Genomic DNA, 17,733 nt, shown 5'->3' on the forward strand with positions numbered 1-17,733 from the left:
GTTCTGCTCTCCCTTTAAGTTTTACAGTCTAATTTTGTAAGTTCAGGATAGTTGGTACCAATACATTGACTATGTGACTAGCAGAGCATTGTATAGAACCTAAGTTACAGCCACATTTTGTCAATAATGACATTTTATGGTCCACATTTCCTGGCGCCAATTACCAGAGGTATCTCACAGCTTTTTTTGGTTTTGTTTTTTGTTTTGAGTTGAAGTCTCACTTCCATTGCCCAGGCTGGAGTGCAGTGGCACACTGACAGTCGGCCCAGCGTTGACCTGCTTGGCTCTGGCGATCCTTCTGCCTCAGCCTTCCAAATAGCTGGAACTACAGGTGTACGCTACCACACCAGGCTAATTTTTTGCTTTATTGTAGAGATGAGGTCTTGCTAAGTTGCCTGGGCTGGTCTCGAACCCGTGGGCTCAGGCAATCCACTCACCTCGGCCTCCTAAAGTGCTGGGATTACAGACTGAGCCACCGAGCCCAGCCTCTCACAGCTTTGTTTCAGTAACACCTGACAGAAGCATTAATCAAACTTGCCCTAGAGTAAAGGGTGTTAACGGGCCTAAGACATCATACATGTTGTTATATGCAAATGTTATACAAATCACAAGACATGATTACATTGATACAAGTTATACACACCTGTGACTATTCAGAAAAGGGAGTAAATGGGGATTTGCATTTCTCAGTTGATTGGGCCCAGTCTACAGGACAGTTAAGTGTTCTTTGAAGTTACTTACTGGGAGTGCAGAGGAGAGAAAGGGAAGCGCCCCTTACGTGCAGGAGCACTGGAATACTTGCCATGCTTTCCTCTAGGGATTGTGACAGTATGGACAGAAAAGTAACCCTCTCTCTCCTTAGCAGAGTTGAATTAATTCAGTATCATTTAATGAGAGCCTGTGAGCAAAACACCCTATTAGGAACCAAGAGATGCAAAATCTCATTTTGGAGAAAGGGCTGCACAGAATTCCTTCATTCTGTAAACATTTATTAAGTGCTTACGTTTTTTCTTTTTTAGAGACAGGGTTTCACTCTGTTGCCTAGGCTGTAGTGCAGTGGCGGAGCTATCGCTGTATTGCCCAGACTGGCCTCAAGCAATCCTTCCACCTTGGCCTGTTAAGTACTTATTTTATGCTAAACACTCTGAAAGGATTGGGCTGGCACTGAGTATTTGAAACAAAATTCAGCATAAAGCTGGATTGATTGCATATTTACATAAGGAGGAGCTATTCTGGTCAGGCAGACTCTGATTAGAGCTGAGTACTGATCTTTTCTGTTTTCTGGGGGTGGAGAGAGAGTGTGTTTTACTGGGGTTTGCAGACTGTCAGATTATGGCTACTTGGGTGAGATGGTTGTTGTTTGGCATTTCAGAAAGGAGCTTGTTGGAACAAGTCTCTTTATAACTGACTGACTAACAAAACATGTTCATAGAGTGAGTTATCATTGATTGATTAAACAGGGTTAAAACCGGCCCAGATAGTTGCTTATTAACATGGCTTCATACGATCTGCCTTTTCCAGCAATGTGGGAACTTTAAAATTATTAGGTCTATGCCAGCTCTGTCCAATAGAAATATAACAATTGTCACATTTGTAATTTTAAACATTTTAGGAACCACATTAAGAAAAGTAAAAAGAGGTGAAATTAATTTTAATAACATATTTATATTAATTAAAATTATATATTAAATTGTTTTAATAACATATTTGACTTAACCCAGTATATCCAAAACATCATTTCAAGATGTAATCAACATAAACATAAAATGAGATATTTTACATTTTTTTCCATATTAAGTCTGCAAAGTGTGCAGCACATCTCAATTTGGACCAGCCATACTGAAAGTGTTTTTGTAAGCTCCTATGGCTAGTGGCCTTGTATTATTATTATTAGTAGTAGTAGTAGTAGTAGTATTTTGAGTTGGGGTCTCACTCTGTCACCCAGGCTGGAGTGCAGTGGCAAGCTCATGGCCACTGCAGCCTCGATCTGCTGGGTTCAGGTAATCCTTCTACCTCAGCCTTCCAAGTAGCTGGAACCACAGGCGCGCACCACCATGCCCGGCTAATTTTTTGATATATTGGAGAGATGAGGTCTCACCAAGTTGCCCAGGCTGGTCTCGAACCCGTGGGCTCAGGCAATCCTCTCGCCTCAGAATCCCAAAGTGCTGGGATTATAGGCTTGAGCCTCACGCCTGGCTGTGGGCTCGTTTTAGACACTGCATTCTCTACTGGCTGCTGGGGAAACAAGGACGGAGGGAAGGCTGTGGCAGAACTCCAGGTTCTCAGAGTCTCAGAGGCATAGCTGTGGAAATATAGGACCGGAACTGGGATGAGGCAAGCAAGGTGTGGGCACAGAATTTAAGGACGCAGTCACTCTCTGCCCTTGTGCAAACCTGAGAGTGAAGACCTCCTGAAATCTTGCATCCTGGGCCCCTCATTTGCTTCACCCTAGTCCTGCTTGGAAGCTTTTGAAAACAGTACATTCAGCCAGGCGCGGTGGCTCAACCTGTAATCCCAGCACTTTGGGAGGCCGAAGCGAGAGGATTGCCTGAGCCCAGGGATTTGAGACTAGCCTGGGCAACTTGGCGGGACCTTGTCTCTACAATAAATCAAACACTTATCCCAGCATGGTGGCACACGCCTGTAGCTACAGCTACTTGGAAGGTTGGGCGGAAGGATTGCCCGAACCCGGCAGGTTGAGGCTACAGTGTCCGTGAGCGTTATCACTGCACCCCAACCTGAGTGATAGAGTGACTCCAACTCAAAAAAGAAAAAAAAAAGAATAAGAAAATTGCACATTCTGGGGCTTTAGCCCCAGAGTTTACAATTCCTATGATCCAAGAATGATCTAGAAATCTGAAGTTTTGGTAAATGTCCCTAGGGATTCTAAGGCAGGTGTTTAAGATGATCACCCTTTGAGAAACTCAGCTTCTGCCCACAGCCCCAGATGAGAGTTCCTTTGCATTTCAGTGAAATCACTTCTTTTTTTCTCTTGGGTCTTGGGAGATGTTGCTGAACTCATCAATTCACTATCTGAATTGTTAGGGCATATAGTGGGATTCTGAAGTTCCTCTTGTAGAGAACTCCTGTAATGTGTGTTGCTGGGCTTTTGGCTGCTCAGGACCATGGACTGAACAAACCAGAATGCCAGTTTATTGCTAAACAGGCGTGTTGACTTCCAGGGGCCAAAATACAAAAGTCAGTTGGTAGTGACAGAAAATGGGGTTGTTAGGCTGGGCTCGGTGGCTCAGCCTGTAATCCCAGCACTTTGGGAGGCCGAGGTGAGTGGATTGCCTGAGCCCGCGGGTTCGAGACCCACCTGGGCCACTTGGTGAGACCTCATCTCTGCAATAAATCAAAAATTAGCTGGGCGTGGTAGTGCGCTCCTGTAGTTCCAGCTACTTGAAAAGCAGAGGCGGAAGGATCGCTGGAGCCCAGCAGGTCGAGGCTGCGGTGGCCGGGAGCGGCCACTGCACTCCAGTCTGGGCAACAGAGTGAGACTCCAACTCAAAAAGAAAAGAAAAGAAAAGATCTGGGGTAGAACCTTTTTTTATTTTTTAAGAAGCAGGGTCCTGCTCGGTCACCCAGGCTGGAGTGCTGTATCACAATCACAGCTCACTCAACCTCGAACTCTTGGGTTCAAGCAATCCTCTCACCTCAACCTCCTGAGTAGCTGGGATTATAGACATGCACCACCACACCTGGCTATTAAAGAAAATGTTTGGCCTCAGCTACTTGGAAGGCTGAGGCGGAAGGATCACCAGAGCCCAGCAGGTCGAGGCTGTGGTGGCCGGGAGCGGCCACTGCACCCCAGTCTGGGCGACAGAGTGAGACTCCAACTCAAAAACAAACAAAATTAATGAGGCGTGGTGGTGCGTGCCTGTGGTTCCAGCTACTTGGAGGGCTGAGGTGAAGGATCACCTGAGCCCAGGAGGTCGAGGCTGCAGTAGCCGTGAACATGCCACTGTACTCCAGCCTGGGTGACGGAGTGAGACTCCAACTCAAATAAAAAGAAAGAAAAAAGAAAATGGGGTTGTGGTGAGCACTGAAAGGTGTGGAAGAGACTGAATTGTTTGAAATGGGAAGCAGCAGAGTCGAGGCACGGAGTTCATTCACTCTTGGCTTCTTCACATGGTGTGGCTTGACTGACACCGTCTAAAGCTCCCTCATCTCTTGCCACCTTTACCCTAGCCACTTACCTGATTTCGATGACGCTCATATGGAAACAGGAAGTTGTGCTGTCTGATGGCGGGGGGCACACACCATAGAATTCATGTTAGAGTCATGTGCTCTGAGATGTGTTTACTAGGGGATGTGAAGCAGCTAGAAATGGGGAGTGTTTCCCTTTGTGTAAGCACACGTGTTTCTGTTTCCAGATCTCCCCCCTGGTATGCTTCCTGCTGTCTCCTGCAGCTTCTTTTATCACCGGACAGTTGGTGGATGTGGATGGGGGTCAGTCCCTGTATACTCACACGTTTGAGATACCTGGTGAGCAACCGAGGAGCAAGTGGCCACTAATTTTATGCCTCTTTATGTTCAGGTGTTTAAAATTTCTTAAGCAGATATTTAGGAGATAAGGGTTTTCTCTTATATAACATCAAAATATACAAAATGGTTATATTCATGATAGGATTTTTATAGGAAATGTTCCTAGTCACAGAAACTATCTAAATAGTTTTATTATAGAACTTATATATTATAGAACTTAGTTTTATATATATATATATATGTATATTATTTTTTTTTTTTTGAGTTGGAGTCTCACTCTGTTGCCCAGGCTGGAGTGCAGTGGCATGCTCACGGCTACCACAGCCTCGACCTTCTGGGCTCAGGCGATCCTTCCACTCAGCCTTCCAAGTAACTGGAACTAGAGGTCTCACCAAGTCACCCAGGCTCGTCATGAACCCCTGGACTCAGGCAATCCTCTCGCCTTGGCCCCCCTAACTGCTAGGATTATAGGCGTGAGCCACTGCGCCTGTCTAGTTTTATATGTTTAAAAAGTTCCGTGTGACCCGCCTAGGCAGCGAGACCTCATCTCTACAATAAATCAAAAAATCAGCCAGGCGTGGTAGCACGCGCCTGTAATTCCGGTGACTCGGAAGGCTGAGGAGGAAGAATTGCCGGAGCCCAGCAGGTCGAGGCTGCGGTGGCCGGGAGCGGCCACTGCACTCCAGTCTGGGCGACAGAGTGAGACTCTGAGTCAATAAATAAATAAATAAATAAATAAATAAATAAATAAATAAATAAAAACTAAATCACTTAAAACATATTGAAAAAGATGTAAAACACAAATGTGTTTACAAACGTGTTTGAACTTCTCTTGCTAAAGATAACTGAATACGTAGCTAATAGCAAATTAACATGTGGTTGCTGTAACCCAGGTGTGTATGAATTTCATATCAGGGACCCAGGTTCGACCTATGTGCTGAAAGTCTAATCAAGGCTCAAGACCTTTTTTTGTGTTGATAAGTGATGGGTATAGCCGAGAGGAAAGAAGACTCAGAGTTTTTCCTCTGCTCTCACACCACAACAAACCATCAGCACAGAAGACTTCTGTGAGCACAAGTGTGTGGGATTTCCCAACACCACACACGCAGTTCCTCAGCAGATAGCATCAGATCCCACAAGGAAGGGCTCAGTCCCACAAGACCGCCCCCTTCAGACACCAGCCGTAAGTCTTGGCCTCAGCAACTTTTGACAGGCCAGCTTCAAGTTGGGCTTCCCACAACCCGCCTCTTTGGGTTCCATTAGTTTGCTAGAGTGGCTCACAGAGCTCAGGGAGAGGAGACATTTATGTTTGCAAGCTTATTATAAAGAACATAGTGGCCGGGCTCGGTGACTCAGCCTGTAATCCCCGCCTTGGGAGGCCGAGTTGAGTGGATTGCCTGAGTCTGTGGGTTCAAGACCCGCCTGGGCAACTTGGTGAGACCTGATCTCTACAATAAATCAAAAAATCAGCTGGGCGTGGTAGTGCGCGCCTGTAATTCCGGCTACTTGGAAGGCTGAGGCGGAAGGATTGCCGGAGCCCAGCAGGTCAAGGCTGTGGTGGCCGGCTCCAGTCTGGGCGACAGAGTGAGACTTCTACTCAAAAATAAATAAATAAATAAATAAAGGACATTGTAAGAGATACAGATGACGAGATGCTTGACACAAGGCACGTGAGGGCACTCGGAGCTTCCATGCCCTCTCCACTGCCCTTCGTGAACCTCCACGTGTTCAGCTATCTGGAAGCACCTGGAACCCAGTCCTTCTGGGTTTTTACGGAGGCTGCGATACGTAGGCATGATTGAGAAAACCACTGGCATTGGTGATCAACTCAGCCTTCAGCCCCTCTCCCCTCCTGGAGGTCGGGGGGTGGGTGGGCTGAAAGTCCCAACCCTCTGATTATACCTTGGTCTTTCTGGTGACCGGAGCCCAAACTGAAGCTATCTAGGGGATACCAGTCATCAGCCATTAACATACAAAAAGGCATCACTTTGAGAGTCTAATATGCCAAGAAATGGGTGGGAGTGTGTGGTTGGTTGGGGGGACGTTAGGATGGGGGGTTGAAGACCAAATATATATTTCACAATATCACGGTGTAGAACTTAATTTTTGTTTTTGTGTGTGTTATTTTTGAGTTGGAGCTTTGCTGTGTCATGCTCCCAGCCACTGCAGCCTCAGCCTGCTGGGCTCAGGTGATCCTTCCGCCTCAGCCTTCCAAGTAGCTGGAACTACAGGCGCATGCCACCACTTCCCGGCTAATTTTTTTATTTGTTTGTTTACTGTAGAGACGAGGTCTCAACAAGTTGCTCAGGCTGATCTCGAACCCCTGGGCTCAGGCAATCCTCTCGCTTTGGTCTCTCAAAGTACTGGGATTATAGGTTGAGTCACTGTGCCTGGCCCACAGGGTAGAATTTTAATTTTACATATTATTTCCCCCTTCCCATACATATTTCTTGTTTTGTTTTGTTTTGAGTCAGAGTCTCACTCTGTTGCCCAGACTGGAGTGCAGTGGCACACTCACGGCCACTGTAGCCTCGATCTGCTAGGCTCCGGTGATCCTTCCGCCTCAGCCTTCCAAGTAGTTGGAACTACAGGAACACACCACCACGCCTGGCTAATTTTTTTTAAAAATTTATTGTAGAGATGAGGTCTTGCCAAGTTGCCCAGGCTGGTCTTGAACCTGTGGGCTCAGGCAATCCACTCACCTCAGCCTCCCAAAGGCGCGGGATTACAGGCTGAGCAACTGAGCCCGGCTTGTCCTAGAACTTCTAACAACATTTTGAGATCCCCTCTGTTTTAGACCAGTTTATGCAAATGTCCATCCTGACTCATAACCGCAGGGCGTTGGGGGAGTTGGAGTACACTGACGGACCACATGCCCCACCCCAGTTACCAAGGTTCCCTAGAACCTTGTGGATTCTCAAATGGAAACAAGCTGTAGGCAACAGGGGCAGGGGGACTGGAGGCTGGGGAGGCGAGTGTCAGTGCCTGGTACAGAGTAAGCACATTATTTTTATTTTTGAGTTGGAATCTCACTCCTTCGCCCAGGCTGGAGTGCGGTGGCACGCTCATGGCCACCCCAGCGTCAACCTGCTGGGCTCCTGGGCTCCAGCAATCCTTCCGCCTCAGCCTTCCAAGTAGCCGGAACTACAGGCACGTGCTACCACGCCCGGATAATTTTTTTGTAATTTATTGTAGAGATGAGGTCTCACCAAGTTGCCCAGGCTGATCTTGAACCCCTGGACTCAGGCGATCCTCTCGCCTTGGCCTCCTAAAGTGCTGGGCTTACAGGCTTGAGCCACCACATCCAGCAACACATTATTTAAACAATTATTATTATTATTAATATTTTTGAGTTGGAGTCTCCATCGCCCAGGCTGGAGTGCAGTGGCATGGACGCTCACAGCCACCCCAGCGTCGACCTTCTGGGCTCCAGCGATCCTCCTGCCTCAGCCTTCCGAAGACCTGGAACTTCAGACGCACGCTCCCACCCCACTCTACTTTTTGATTTATTGTAGAGACAAGGTCTCACCAAGTTGCCTGGGCTGGTCTCGAACCCACGGGCTCAGGCCATCCAGTCACCTCGGCCTCCCAAAGTGCTGGGATTGCAGGCTGAGCCACCGAGCCTGACCCTGACAATTATTGAAAAAATTTTTTTTTATTTTAAAGATGTGGGGTTCAATTCAGAATTAGGCATACAAGTGGTCGTCACGCAGGTAAAGTTTGGGTCTCCCTTTGGTCCTCATTTTGCCTGATTTGAGATCAGGTATGCTTATTGATGTTGTGCCCCCCCCTCCAGTGTCCTGCTACTGCTGATCCCTTTCTTCTGGTATTACGGTAAATGGAAAATGTTCAGAGTTCGCTTATGAGTGAGAACATGGTACTCAGTTCTTTGTTTCTGCGTTAGATCACTGAGTATTAGACTCTAAATCCATCCAAGTTGCTGCAAAGTCCATAATTTTGTTGTTCTTTATGGCTGCTTAATAGTCCATCGTGTATATGTACCACTTTTTAAAAAATCCAGTCCAATTTCAATGGGCAGCACAGTTAGTTCCATGTTTTTGCTATTGTGAATAGTGCTCTAATAAACATGCATGTGCAGGTATCATTTTTGTAGAGTGATTTAAGTTCCTCCAGGTATATTCTAGAAGGAAGATTGCTGGGTCACATGAAGGATCAAAACAATTCTTATTCTTTTTTTTTTTTTTTTGAGTTGGAGTCTCACTCTGTCACCCAGACTGGAGTGTAGTGGTCGCTCCCAGCCACCACAACCTCGACCTGCTGGGCTCCAGCGATCCTTCCGCCTCAGCCTTCCAAGTAGCCGGAATTACAGGCGCGTGCTACCACGCCCAGCTCATTTTGATTTATTGTAGAGATGAGGTCTCGCCAAGTTTCCCAGGCGGGACTCGAACCCACAGGCTCAGGCATTCCACTCACCTCAGCCTCCCAAAGGCACAGGATTACAGGCTGAGCCACTGAGCCCGGCTACAATTCTTTTTCTTAAGGAGACACCATTGAATGTCTACAGTATTCCAAGCACTGTATATACAGTATCACATTTAAGCTTCACAACTTCAAAAGGCAGATGTTGTTGGATCCTTTAATAGCAGAGTACCCTAAGCCTTAGGAAAAGTGATGTCCCCAAATTCGGGAAAACCAGTGAACGGCAGACCTGGGGTTCAAAGCTAAGTCTTTTTTTCCAACATTTGTCCTAAGGATTTTTTGTATTGTGCTGAGAAAATTGGTGAACTAGGGGAAATAGCACGATTTGGAGGGCAAATGAGGTTATCAGATCTGCAAGTAACCAGAGGCTTTCCGCTTACTTAACAGACCATGACAACTGGCCCGAGGGAGCAGGGGACCTTTCTGTGGTCAAAAGGATGAAAGAGTCTGCGAAGCGGAAAGCCAAGCTCTAAGCTGAGGAAACAGGCCAGCGTCCCGTGTCCCAGAGTGCCTTAATGTCTTGGGAATGCACTTCTGTACATTTTTTTTTTTTAGTCAGAGTCTCAGTCTGTCGCCCAGGATGGAGTGCCGTGGCATGCTCACAACCGCCACATACTTGACCTGCTGGGCTCAGGCAATCCTTCCACCTCAGCCTTCCAGGTAGCTGGAACCACAGGTGCATGCCACTGCGCCCAGCTAATTTTTTGATTTATTGTAGAGACAAGGTCTTACATGTTGCTCAGGCTAGTCTCAAACCCCTGACCTCATGCAATCCTCTTGTCTCTGTCTCCCAAAGTGCTGGGATTACAGACATGAGCCACCATACCCGGCACTTCTGTACTTTTTAATAATTTGCATGGAAAAAACCAGCTCCGACTCTTTTTTTTTTTTTTGAGTTGGAGTCTCACCCTGTCGCCCAGACTGGAGTGCAGTGGCACGCTCTCGGCCACCTCAGTCTTGACCTGCTGGACTCCAGCGATCCTTCCGCCTCGGCCTTCCAAATAGCTGGAACTACAGGTGCACACTACCATGCCCAGCTAATTTTTGATTTATTGTAGAGACAAGGTCTCAACAAGTTGCCTGGGTGGGTCTCGAACCTGTGGACTCAAGCAATCCACTCGCCTTGGCCTCCCAAAGTGCTGGGATTACAGGCTGAGCTACTGAGCCCGGCTGAAATCATGTATTTTTGATCAGTAAAGCCTTATGGTATTTTCAGTGTGTAGTTTGTGTTGTTCATTAAGTGAAATTTATATAAACTCTTTTAATTCAAAGAAAAATAAAGTCATATGTGGTGTTTTTTGGCAATGCCTGATTTGTGTCTTGATTTCCTATCCAGATTATATCCTTGTTTCCATGTGTCTCCTTTTGTATGCAGACACCAAATTAAAATTAAATTTATGCAAATATAGTATGATTTAGTATTCTGTCTTTATTCTAGTCTGACAGACCCTTGTTTATGAACTGCCATCGACAAATTGAATATGTTCATTCTTTGTCTTAATTAAACCTCTCAAGTGACTGAGATGAAGTAGCCATTTCCATTTCTTTGTCATTAACACTCATTTTAAAGTATATGATTTACTGGGTTGGGCGCCGTGGCTCCCACCTATAATCCCAGCATTTTGGGAGACAGAGGTGAGAGCATTGCCTGAGCCCATGGGTTCAAGATCAGCCTGGGTGACATGATGGGACCTCATCTCTACAATAAATCCCCCCAAAATTAGCCGAGCATGGTGGCGCACGCCTGTCTTTCCAGCTACTTGGAAGGCTGAGGCAGAAGGATCACCTGAGCCCAGCAGGTTGAGGCTGCAGTGACGTGAGCATGCCATTGCACTCCAGCCTGGGTGACAGTGCGACTCTGAATCAAAAAAAAAAAACAGTAAATAACAAAAGAGTTTGTTGATGAAGATGACCCTTTGGATCTTGTCCCTCGCACACACTGATCTTTTGGTTCAGGTCCTCTGAGAAGCAGATGCCAAGACATAAGAAGATACACACGAGATTTATTGGGGAATATGCCCATGGGTGAAAAGGGCCAGGAGCCCGAGGTAGCAGTGGTCACCTTCAGACTGTGCTACAAAGCTGACCCTTGTAAAAGGAGAGGACTGGGCAGGAAGCATCAGATTGCAGCAAAACGATACCTTATGGCCACTAGCCATAGGAGCTTACAAAAACACTTTCAGTATGGCTGGTCCAAATTGAGACATGCTGCACACTTTGCAGACTTAATATGGAGATAGAGCAGCAGAGCCCTCTGGGAGGCTGGCTGCCTGCGGATGATGCGGTGTGTGGTCCACCATCAGGGACCTTCGTGTGTCCTTCACTGGGAGGTGGGCCACCTGGCTGGATGCTGTGTCTCCTGGGAATCCACGCCTATGCATTAGGCTCTCTAGAAGCACTGAGAGTAGTGATGAGTCCCTGCTAGCAGGAAGGGCAAACTTACCTGGAATAGATGCTAATCACTACCAAGAGTGACACAGCTACCACACGGCAATTTGAACAGGGAAAGTTTAATATAAAAATCCTTGTTGCCTGAGCCCAGGGTTCGTGACCAACCTGGGCAACTTGGTGAGACCTTGTCTCTACAATAAATTTTTTTTTTTTTTTTTTTGAGTTGGAGTCTCACTCTGTCGCCCAGACTGGAGTGCAGTGGCTGGGCCTCGACCTGCTGGGCTCCGGCGATCCTTCCGCTTCAGCCTTCCAAATAGCTGGAACTACAGGTGCCCACTACCACGCCCGGCTAATTTTTGATTTATTGTAGAGATGAGGTCTCACCGCCCAGGCAGGTCTCGAACCCGCGGGCTCAGGCAATCCACTCACCTCAGCCTCCCAAATCTACAATAAATTTTAAAAATTAGCTGGGTGTGGTGGTGTGCGCCTGTCGTTCTAGCTACTTGGAAGGCTGAGGTAGAAGGATCGCCTGAGCCCAGTAAGTCAAGGCTGCGATGGCCATGAGTGTGCCACAGTACTCCGGTGTGGGGGACAGAATGAGACTCAAAAAAAAAAAAATTATTGGCTGGGCATGGTGGCTCATGCCTGTAATCCCAGCACTTTGGGAGGCTGAGGTGAGAGGACTGCCTGAGTCCAAGGGTTCGGGACCAGCTTGGACAACTTGGCAAGACCTTGTCGCTACAAAAATAAAAAAATTAGTTGGGTGTGGTGGTGTGTGCTTATTGTTCCAGCTACTTGGAAGGCTGAGGATTTGAAGTATCACCTGAGCCCAGCAAATCGAGACTGTGGTGACCTAAGCATGCCACTGCACTCCAGCCTGGGCAACAGAGTAAAACTCTGACTAAAAAAAAAAAAGAATTATTAACTATAAATAACAGCGGATTGGAGTAATAAAGGATTGGCTAATAGGACGTAAAGAGAACTTTAAAGAATACAAGAATAGCAGATGTCAGCGCCCCTGGGGCTGACACCCAAATCCAACAGGGAGAGTACAGCTGTGGCTCAGTGGAGGGCAGAGAAGTCACTGTGGCACTTTGTGGCTGGAACTCGCTAGAAACCCACTCTCTAGCATGTCGGGAGAACTGCACAGAGAGGCATCTCATCAGGGGCGTCTGCTGCAAACTCTCGCTCCCCAGGGCCTCTTGGCAGGGAAGCTGGTGCTGCTGGCCCTGGCATGGAGCAACCTGCACTGCAGGGTCGGGAAGGCGACTCTGTTGTCCTGCGATGTCTGTCTGCCGCCTTCTGGATAATGCGTCCTTGCCCGCCGGCCCGGGAAAATATGACTTAAAGAACCCAGACCCATTTTCACGGAGCTCAGAAGCTAAACATCTATCCCCTCACGGTCATCGACCTGCTCTCCTGTGGCCCGTTTTTCTCCTTGAGGAGCAGTGCCACAACCGGACTCAGCCCTGGCCTCTGCCGCAGGGAGGTTGGATATTCAGAGGCAGCCTTGACTACACTGGCTTTGGTTGAGTGGGGTCCACGCTACTGGGCTGTTTGCAGCTTCCCTCCATCCTTGGGCTGGCTGGTGGCGAAAGCCAGATGATACCAACTGACTGTGCTGGGTGTGATGGCTCACGCCTGTCATCCCAGCAATTTGGGAGGTCGGGGTGAGAGGATTGCCTGAGCCCACGACCAGCCTGGGCAACATGGCGAGACCCCGTCTCCACAATCAATCAAAAAATTAGCTGGACATGGTGGCGCGCACCTGTAGTCCCAACTACCTGGAAGGCTGAGACAGAAGGGTGGCCTGAGCCCAGTAGGTTGAGGCTGCGGTGGCTGTGAGCATGCCTTCTGCACTCCAACCTGGGTGACAGAGTGAGACTCCTACTCAAAGAAACAAAAACAAGCCAAAAACATCAGCTGACTGACTCTTCCTGTCTGCTTGGTTGTTCTGCGCCTTTTCTGTGAGGATTGCTTCCCATAGGCATTCACGTGTGAGACACAAATGACACGCTGGGTCCGTTCCCCTAGGCTCAACCCAGACCTCGTATTCCGGTCAGACGACCAGGCTGTTGGCTACTGTTGAAGAATCAGTATATGTTGTTGCTTCCGGCCACTTTTTTTTCCACTGTAGATACCAGCTACCCTGCTCACAAGGCTGCCCACTAGAAAGGTTTTCTATCTCCACTATCAGGCCACCCCTGAATGCTGCTACAATGAAGTTGTATGAAGTTTTTTGTTGTTTTTTTTTTTGAGTTGGGATCTCACTGTTGCCCAGGCTGGTCTCAATCTCACGGGCTCAGGCAATCCACTCACCTCAGCCTCCCAAAGTGCTGGATGACAGGCATGAGCTACCATGCCCGGCCATAATGTTTTGACAACTGTGAAGGAGAGAGGGGAAGAAAGGAAGATGGGAGCAGGAACACTCTCAGACAGTCCAAGAAAGGGTGAGCCGGCAGCAGGGAAGTCCTCAAGCCAAAGTCACCCCCGGGAGTAGCCCGTGTCCCATAGGGACAGGCCTGAATGAACACTTGGACTGTGCTGTCATTGGTTGGGAGCACCTCAAGGGTGAAGTCCGATCAGTTCTGTTCCCTATAGCCGGAACTCTAAGGGGCACATTTTCACGGCTGCCACTTGGCTATTCTGTAATTGTAAAACGTCACCCTCGATCTCGTTTATTTTTAACACTGCCCAACTGGGTGTGGTGGCTCACACCTGTCATCCCAGCACTTCGGTAGGCCGAGATGAGAGATTGCCTGAGCTCAGGGGTTCGAGACCAGTCTGGGCAACTTGTCGAGACCTCGTCTCTACAATAAAGCAAAAATTAAGGCCGGGCGTGATGGCTCAAGCCTGTAATCCCAGCACTTTGGAAGGCCAAGGGGAGAGGATTGCCGGAGTCCAGGGGTTCGAGACCAGCCTGGGCAACTTGGTGAGACCTCATCTCTACAATAAATCAAAAAATTTGCTGGGTGTGGCAGTGTGCACCTGTAGTTCCAGCAGCTACTTGGAAGACTGAGGTGGAAGGATCACCTGAGCCCAGCAGGTCGAGGCTGTGGTGGCTGTGAGTGTGCCACTGCACTCCAGCCTGGGCGACAGAGTGAGACTCTGACTCACAAAAACAAAAACAAAAACAAAAAACAAAAAACAAAGCACTACCCAGAGGCTTGCCTACTAGGATTGCCATCCTGTGGTGAATTGTGGAACACCAGCCTGTCTGGGCAGTGCCTTCTCAGAATTCCAAGACCAGGCTGCAAAGCTTAAAATTGAATTTTGGTTTCTTCCTTTAGTATTTCTTCTGCACGTCTTGTTTGCAGGAGCTTTATTTCACTGAAAGAGTTGTCCGTTGAAATAAGACTAACTAGCAGGAAGATTCTAAGCCATATTCAAGAAAGGCATGCTCGATGAGAAGCCAGTGATTATTTAGTCTTTGTTTTAAGGCAGCCCAGTTCTCCAGGATATCTTTAATCTTATCTTGGGAAAACACGGTTTCTGACTGTTATGATGCCCAAGGCCTTCTGTAGATTAGAGCCGGCTTTCAAGCAGCCATGACTGAGTCAAGGGAGAGGCATGCTTGCGCTTTGCCTGCTGGGAGTTGGGTTGTCAGGACCTGCCCTGCCAAGTCCCCATGCTGTCAGCATCAGTGCTGCCTTCTGGGGGTTTCTTTACTCTTGGGGTCTAGGTAGGCCTGCCTCCTGTTCCCATCAGCAGCCTTCTTGCTCTCTTTGAGGCTGCCAATTCCATAACAGGAAACATCTTGAAACCCCCTTCCCAATCACGGCCACCCTTTGCTGCTAAGTTACTAACATTTCTGTTTCCTGACCCCTTGCATCCTGTCTCTCTGCTTATTTTGCTCTTGCCTGTCAGTTCCTGGAGCGTTCTTGTTGGACTCTTTCTGTTGCAGATTTTAGAGTCCACTGGAGTTCAACTGCCTGGGTTTGAATTCCGGCTTGTCCCACTTACTTGTTCTTGTGAGGGCTTGGAGACAGCTGAGGAATTTTAATCCCAAATGGTCATTTCATTAGGTGCGATAATGGCATGGCAGTGATTTTTATTATTTCGTGTTCTTACCAATGAGAGAAGAAATGTTGATGTCTGGGATTTGCTTTAAAATATTTCATCTTGCCGGGCTCGGTGGCTCAGCCTGTAATCCCGCGCCTGGGAGGCTGAGGTGAGTGGATTGCCCGAGCCCGCGGGTTCGAGACCCGCCTGGGCAGCGAGAACTCATCTCTACAATAAATAAAAAAAATCAGCCAGGCGTGGTAGTGCGTGCCTGTAATTCCGGCTACTTGGAAGGCTGAGGCGGAAGGATCGCTGGAGCCCAGTAGGCGAGGCTGCGGAGGCCGGGAGCGGCCACTGCACTCCAGTCTGGGCGACAGAGTGAGACGCCAACTCAAAAAAAACACAACATTTCATCTTAAACAAGGAACCAGGCGTGGTGGTTCACGCCCATAATCCCAGCACTTTGGGAGGCAGAGGCGAGAGGATTGCCTGAGCCCAGGGGTTCGACACCAGCCTGGGCAAAATGGAGAAACCTCTCATCTCTACAATAAATCAAAAAATTACCTGGGTGTGGTGACATGCACCTGTGATTCCAGCTACTTGGAAGACTGAGGCGGAAGGATTGCCTGAGCCTAGCAGGTTGAGGCTGTGGTGGCCGTGAGTGTGCCACTGAACCTCAGCCTGGGCAACAGAGTGATACTCCGACTCAAAAAAAAAGGGGGTAGGTGAAATGAGATTGGCAGTGTGGTAATACTGTTTAAGCTGGGGACAGTTGCAATATGTGTTATGTGGCTGATTCTGCAATTCTCTTTACCTTTGGGCAACTTTAGAAATTTTCCAATAGCCAGGCTTGGTGGCTCAGTCTGTAATCCCAGCGCTTTGGGAGGCCGAGGTGAGTGGATTGCCTGAGCCCGCGGGTTCGAGACCCACTTGGGCAACTTGGCGAGACCTCATCTCTACAATAAAAATCAAAAACTAGCCGGACGTGGTAGCGCACGCCTGTAGTTCCAGCTACTTGGAAGGCTGAGGCGGAAGGATAGCCGGAGCCCAGCAGGTCGAGGCTGCAGTGGCTGGGAGCGGTCACTGCATTCCAGTCTGGGCGACACAGTGAGACTCTAAAAAAAAAAAAAAAAAAAATCCAACTGAACCTCTTCATTTCTTTGTATTTTTAAGCCATCAAGGATTTCTTTTAACTTTTAATTTTTTTAAATTTTATTTTAAGATGTGGGGTACAATTCAGGGTTAGGTATACATATGTTCATTATGCAGGTAACTTTGTTGATGAGATGAGGGCTTTTTTAAAGGCTTCAGTAAAACCAGAAATAGGCTATTTCTCTCTTCTTGGTTCATCTGAAAACAGGAAGCCAAGGAAATCTAACGAAGTAACTTTTGGAATGCAGTTTTTCATTCTGAAGGTTAAAATCACAGGGTAAGAGATTCTGACTTACATCTCCTCTGAATCACTTACAGAAATGACTCTTTTAAAAAATCTTTGCTATTTAAATCCATACTCATTATACACATTTGAAAAAGCTGACTCTGTTGAGTCATACTTAGAACTACAAACTGACTAAACTTGTGACTCAGACTAGACAAATGGAAACAAAAGCTGGACCGTGCGCAGAGGCTCAAGCCTATCATGCCAGCACTTTGGGAGGCCGAGGCAGGAGGATTGTCTGAGCCCAGGGGTTCGAGACCAGACTGGGGAACTTGGTGAGACCTCATCTCTACAATAAATTTTTAAAAATTAGCCAGGGGTGGTAGCATATACCTGTAGTTTCAACTCCTTGGAAGGTTAAGGCAGAAGGATCCCCTGAGCCCAGCAGGTAGAGGCTGTGGTGGCTGTGAGTGTGCCACTGCACTCCAGCCTGGGCGACAGAGTGAGACTCCAACTCAGAAAAAGAAAGAAAAGAGAAGTTGAACGGTACAAAATATTCAAGAGAAATAAGGAATACTGTTTTTTGCTTTGCTAATTTTTTAGTTTTTTTTCCAAATTTGTCATCTGAATATAACTTCTCCACTATAGTATATGAACTCAGGCACGTTGTCCATTTCCTTTAACTGTCCCTTTACCCAACTGGCTGGAGCCAAGTGGTAATGCCAACTAAACCAGCACTGGAGGCTGGCCAGGAGCCCATCGGGTCTCCCCAGGGCCTGCAGAGCAGAATCCAGGTCAAGAGGTAATGTTTTTGCACCACCAGGTTTATATTCCATTTGGGGCCTGGTCCTCCACTCCCTCTGTCTCTCTCATGAACCTCCATAAGCACCAGAGGTCTAGTGCAAGCTCCTTTCTGTTTTCCCCCATTAACCTTTACATCTAGTCAGCTAACTCTTTTCCATGCTACACCTCATCCAAGGAATCCATGAGAACATTTTAGTTTCACACTTTTTTTTTTTTTTGAGTTAGAGTCT

General features: G+C 47.6%; 1 protein-coding gene across 2 annotated transcripts in view; it reads left to right on the forward strand.

Annotated features, from left to right (window-relative positions):
• PECR (peroxisomal trans-2-enoyl-CoA reductase) overlaps positions 1-9,511 on the forward strand; it is a 33,198-nt gene extending 23,687 nt beyond the window's left edge. Inside the window, exons 7-8 of one of the 2 annotated variants that reach the window (XM_008059600.2) lie at positions 4,377-4,488; positions 9,316-9,511. In XM_008059600.2, the coding sequence (XP_008057791.2) occupies positions 4,377-4,488; positions 9,316-9,401 (198 nt within the window). In that variant the 3' untranslated portion in view covers positions 9,402-9,511. The remainder of the gene's footprint in view (positions 1-4,376; positions 4,489-9,315) is intronic. The other variant, XM_021713137.1, reaches the window with a different exon arrangement.
• The last annotated feature ends 8,222 nt before the right edge of the window (positions 9,512-17,733 follow it).

This window comes from Carlito syrichta, unplaced genomic scaffold, assembly GCF_000164805.1.
Source record: "Carlito syrichta isolate Samal-C Ts95f unplaced genomic scaffold, Tarsius_syrichta-2.0.1 Scaffold304297, whole genome shotgun sequence".
NCBI classification, from domain to species: domain Eukaryota; kingdom Metazoa; phylum Chordata; class Mammalia; order Primates; family Tarsiidae; genus Carlito; species Carlito syrichta.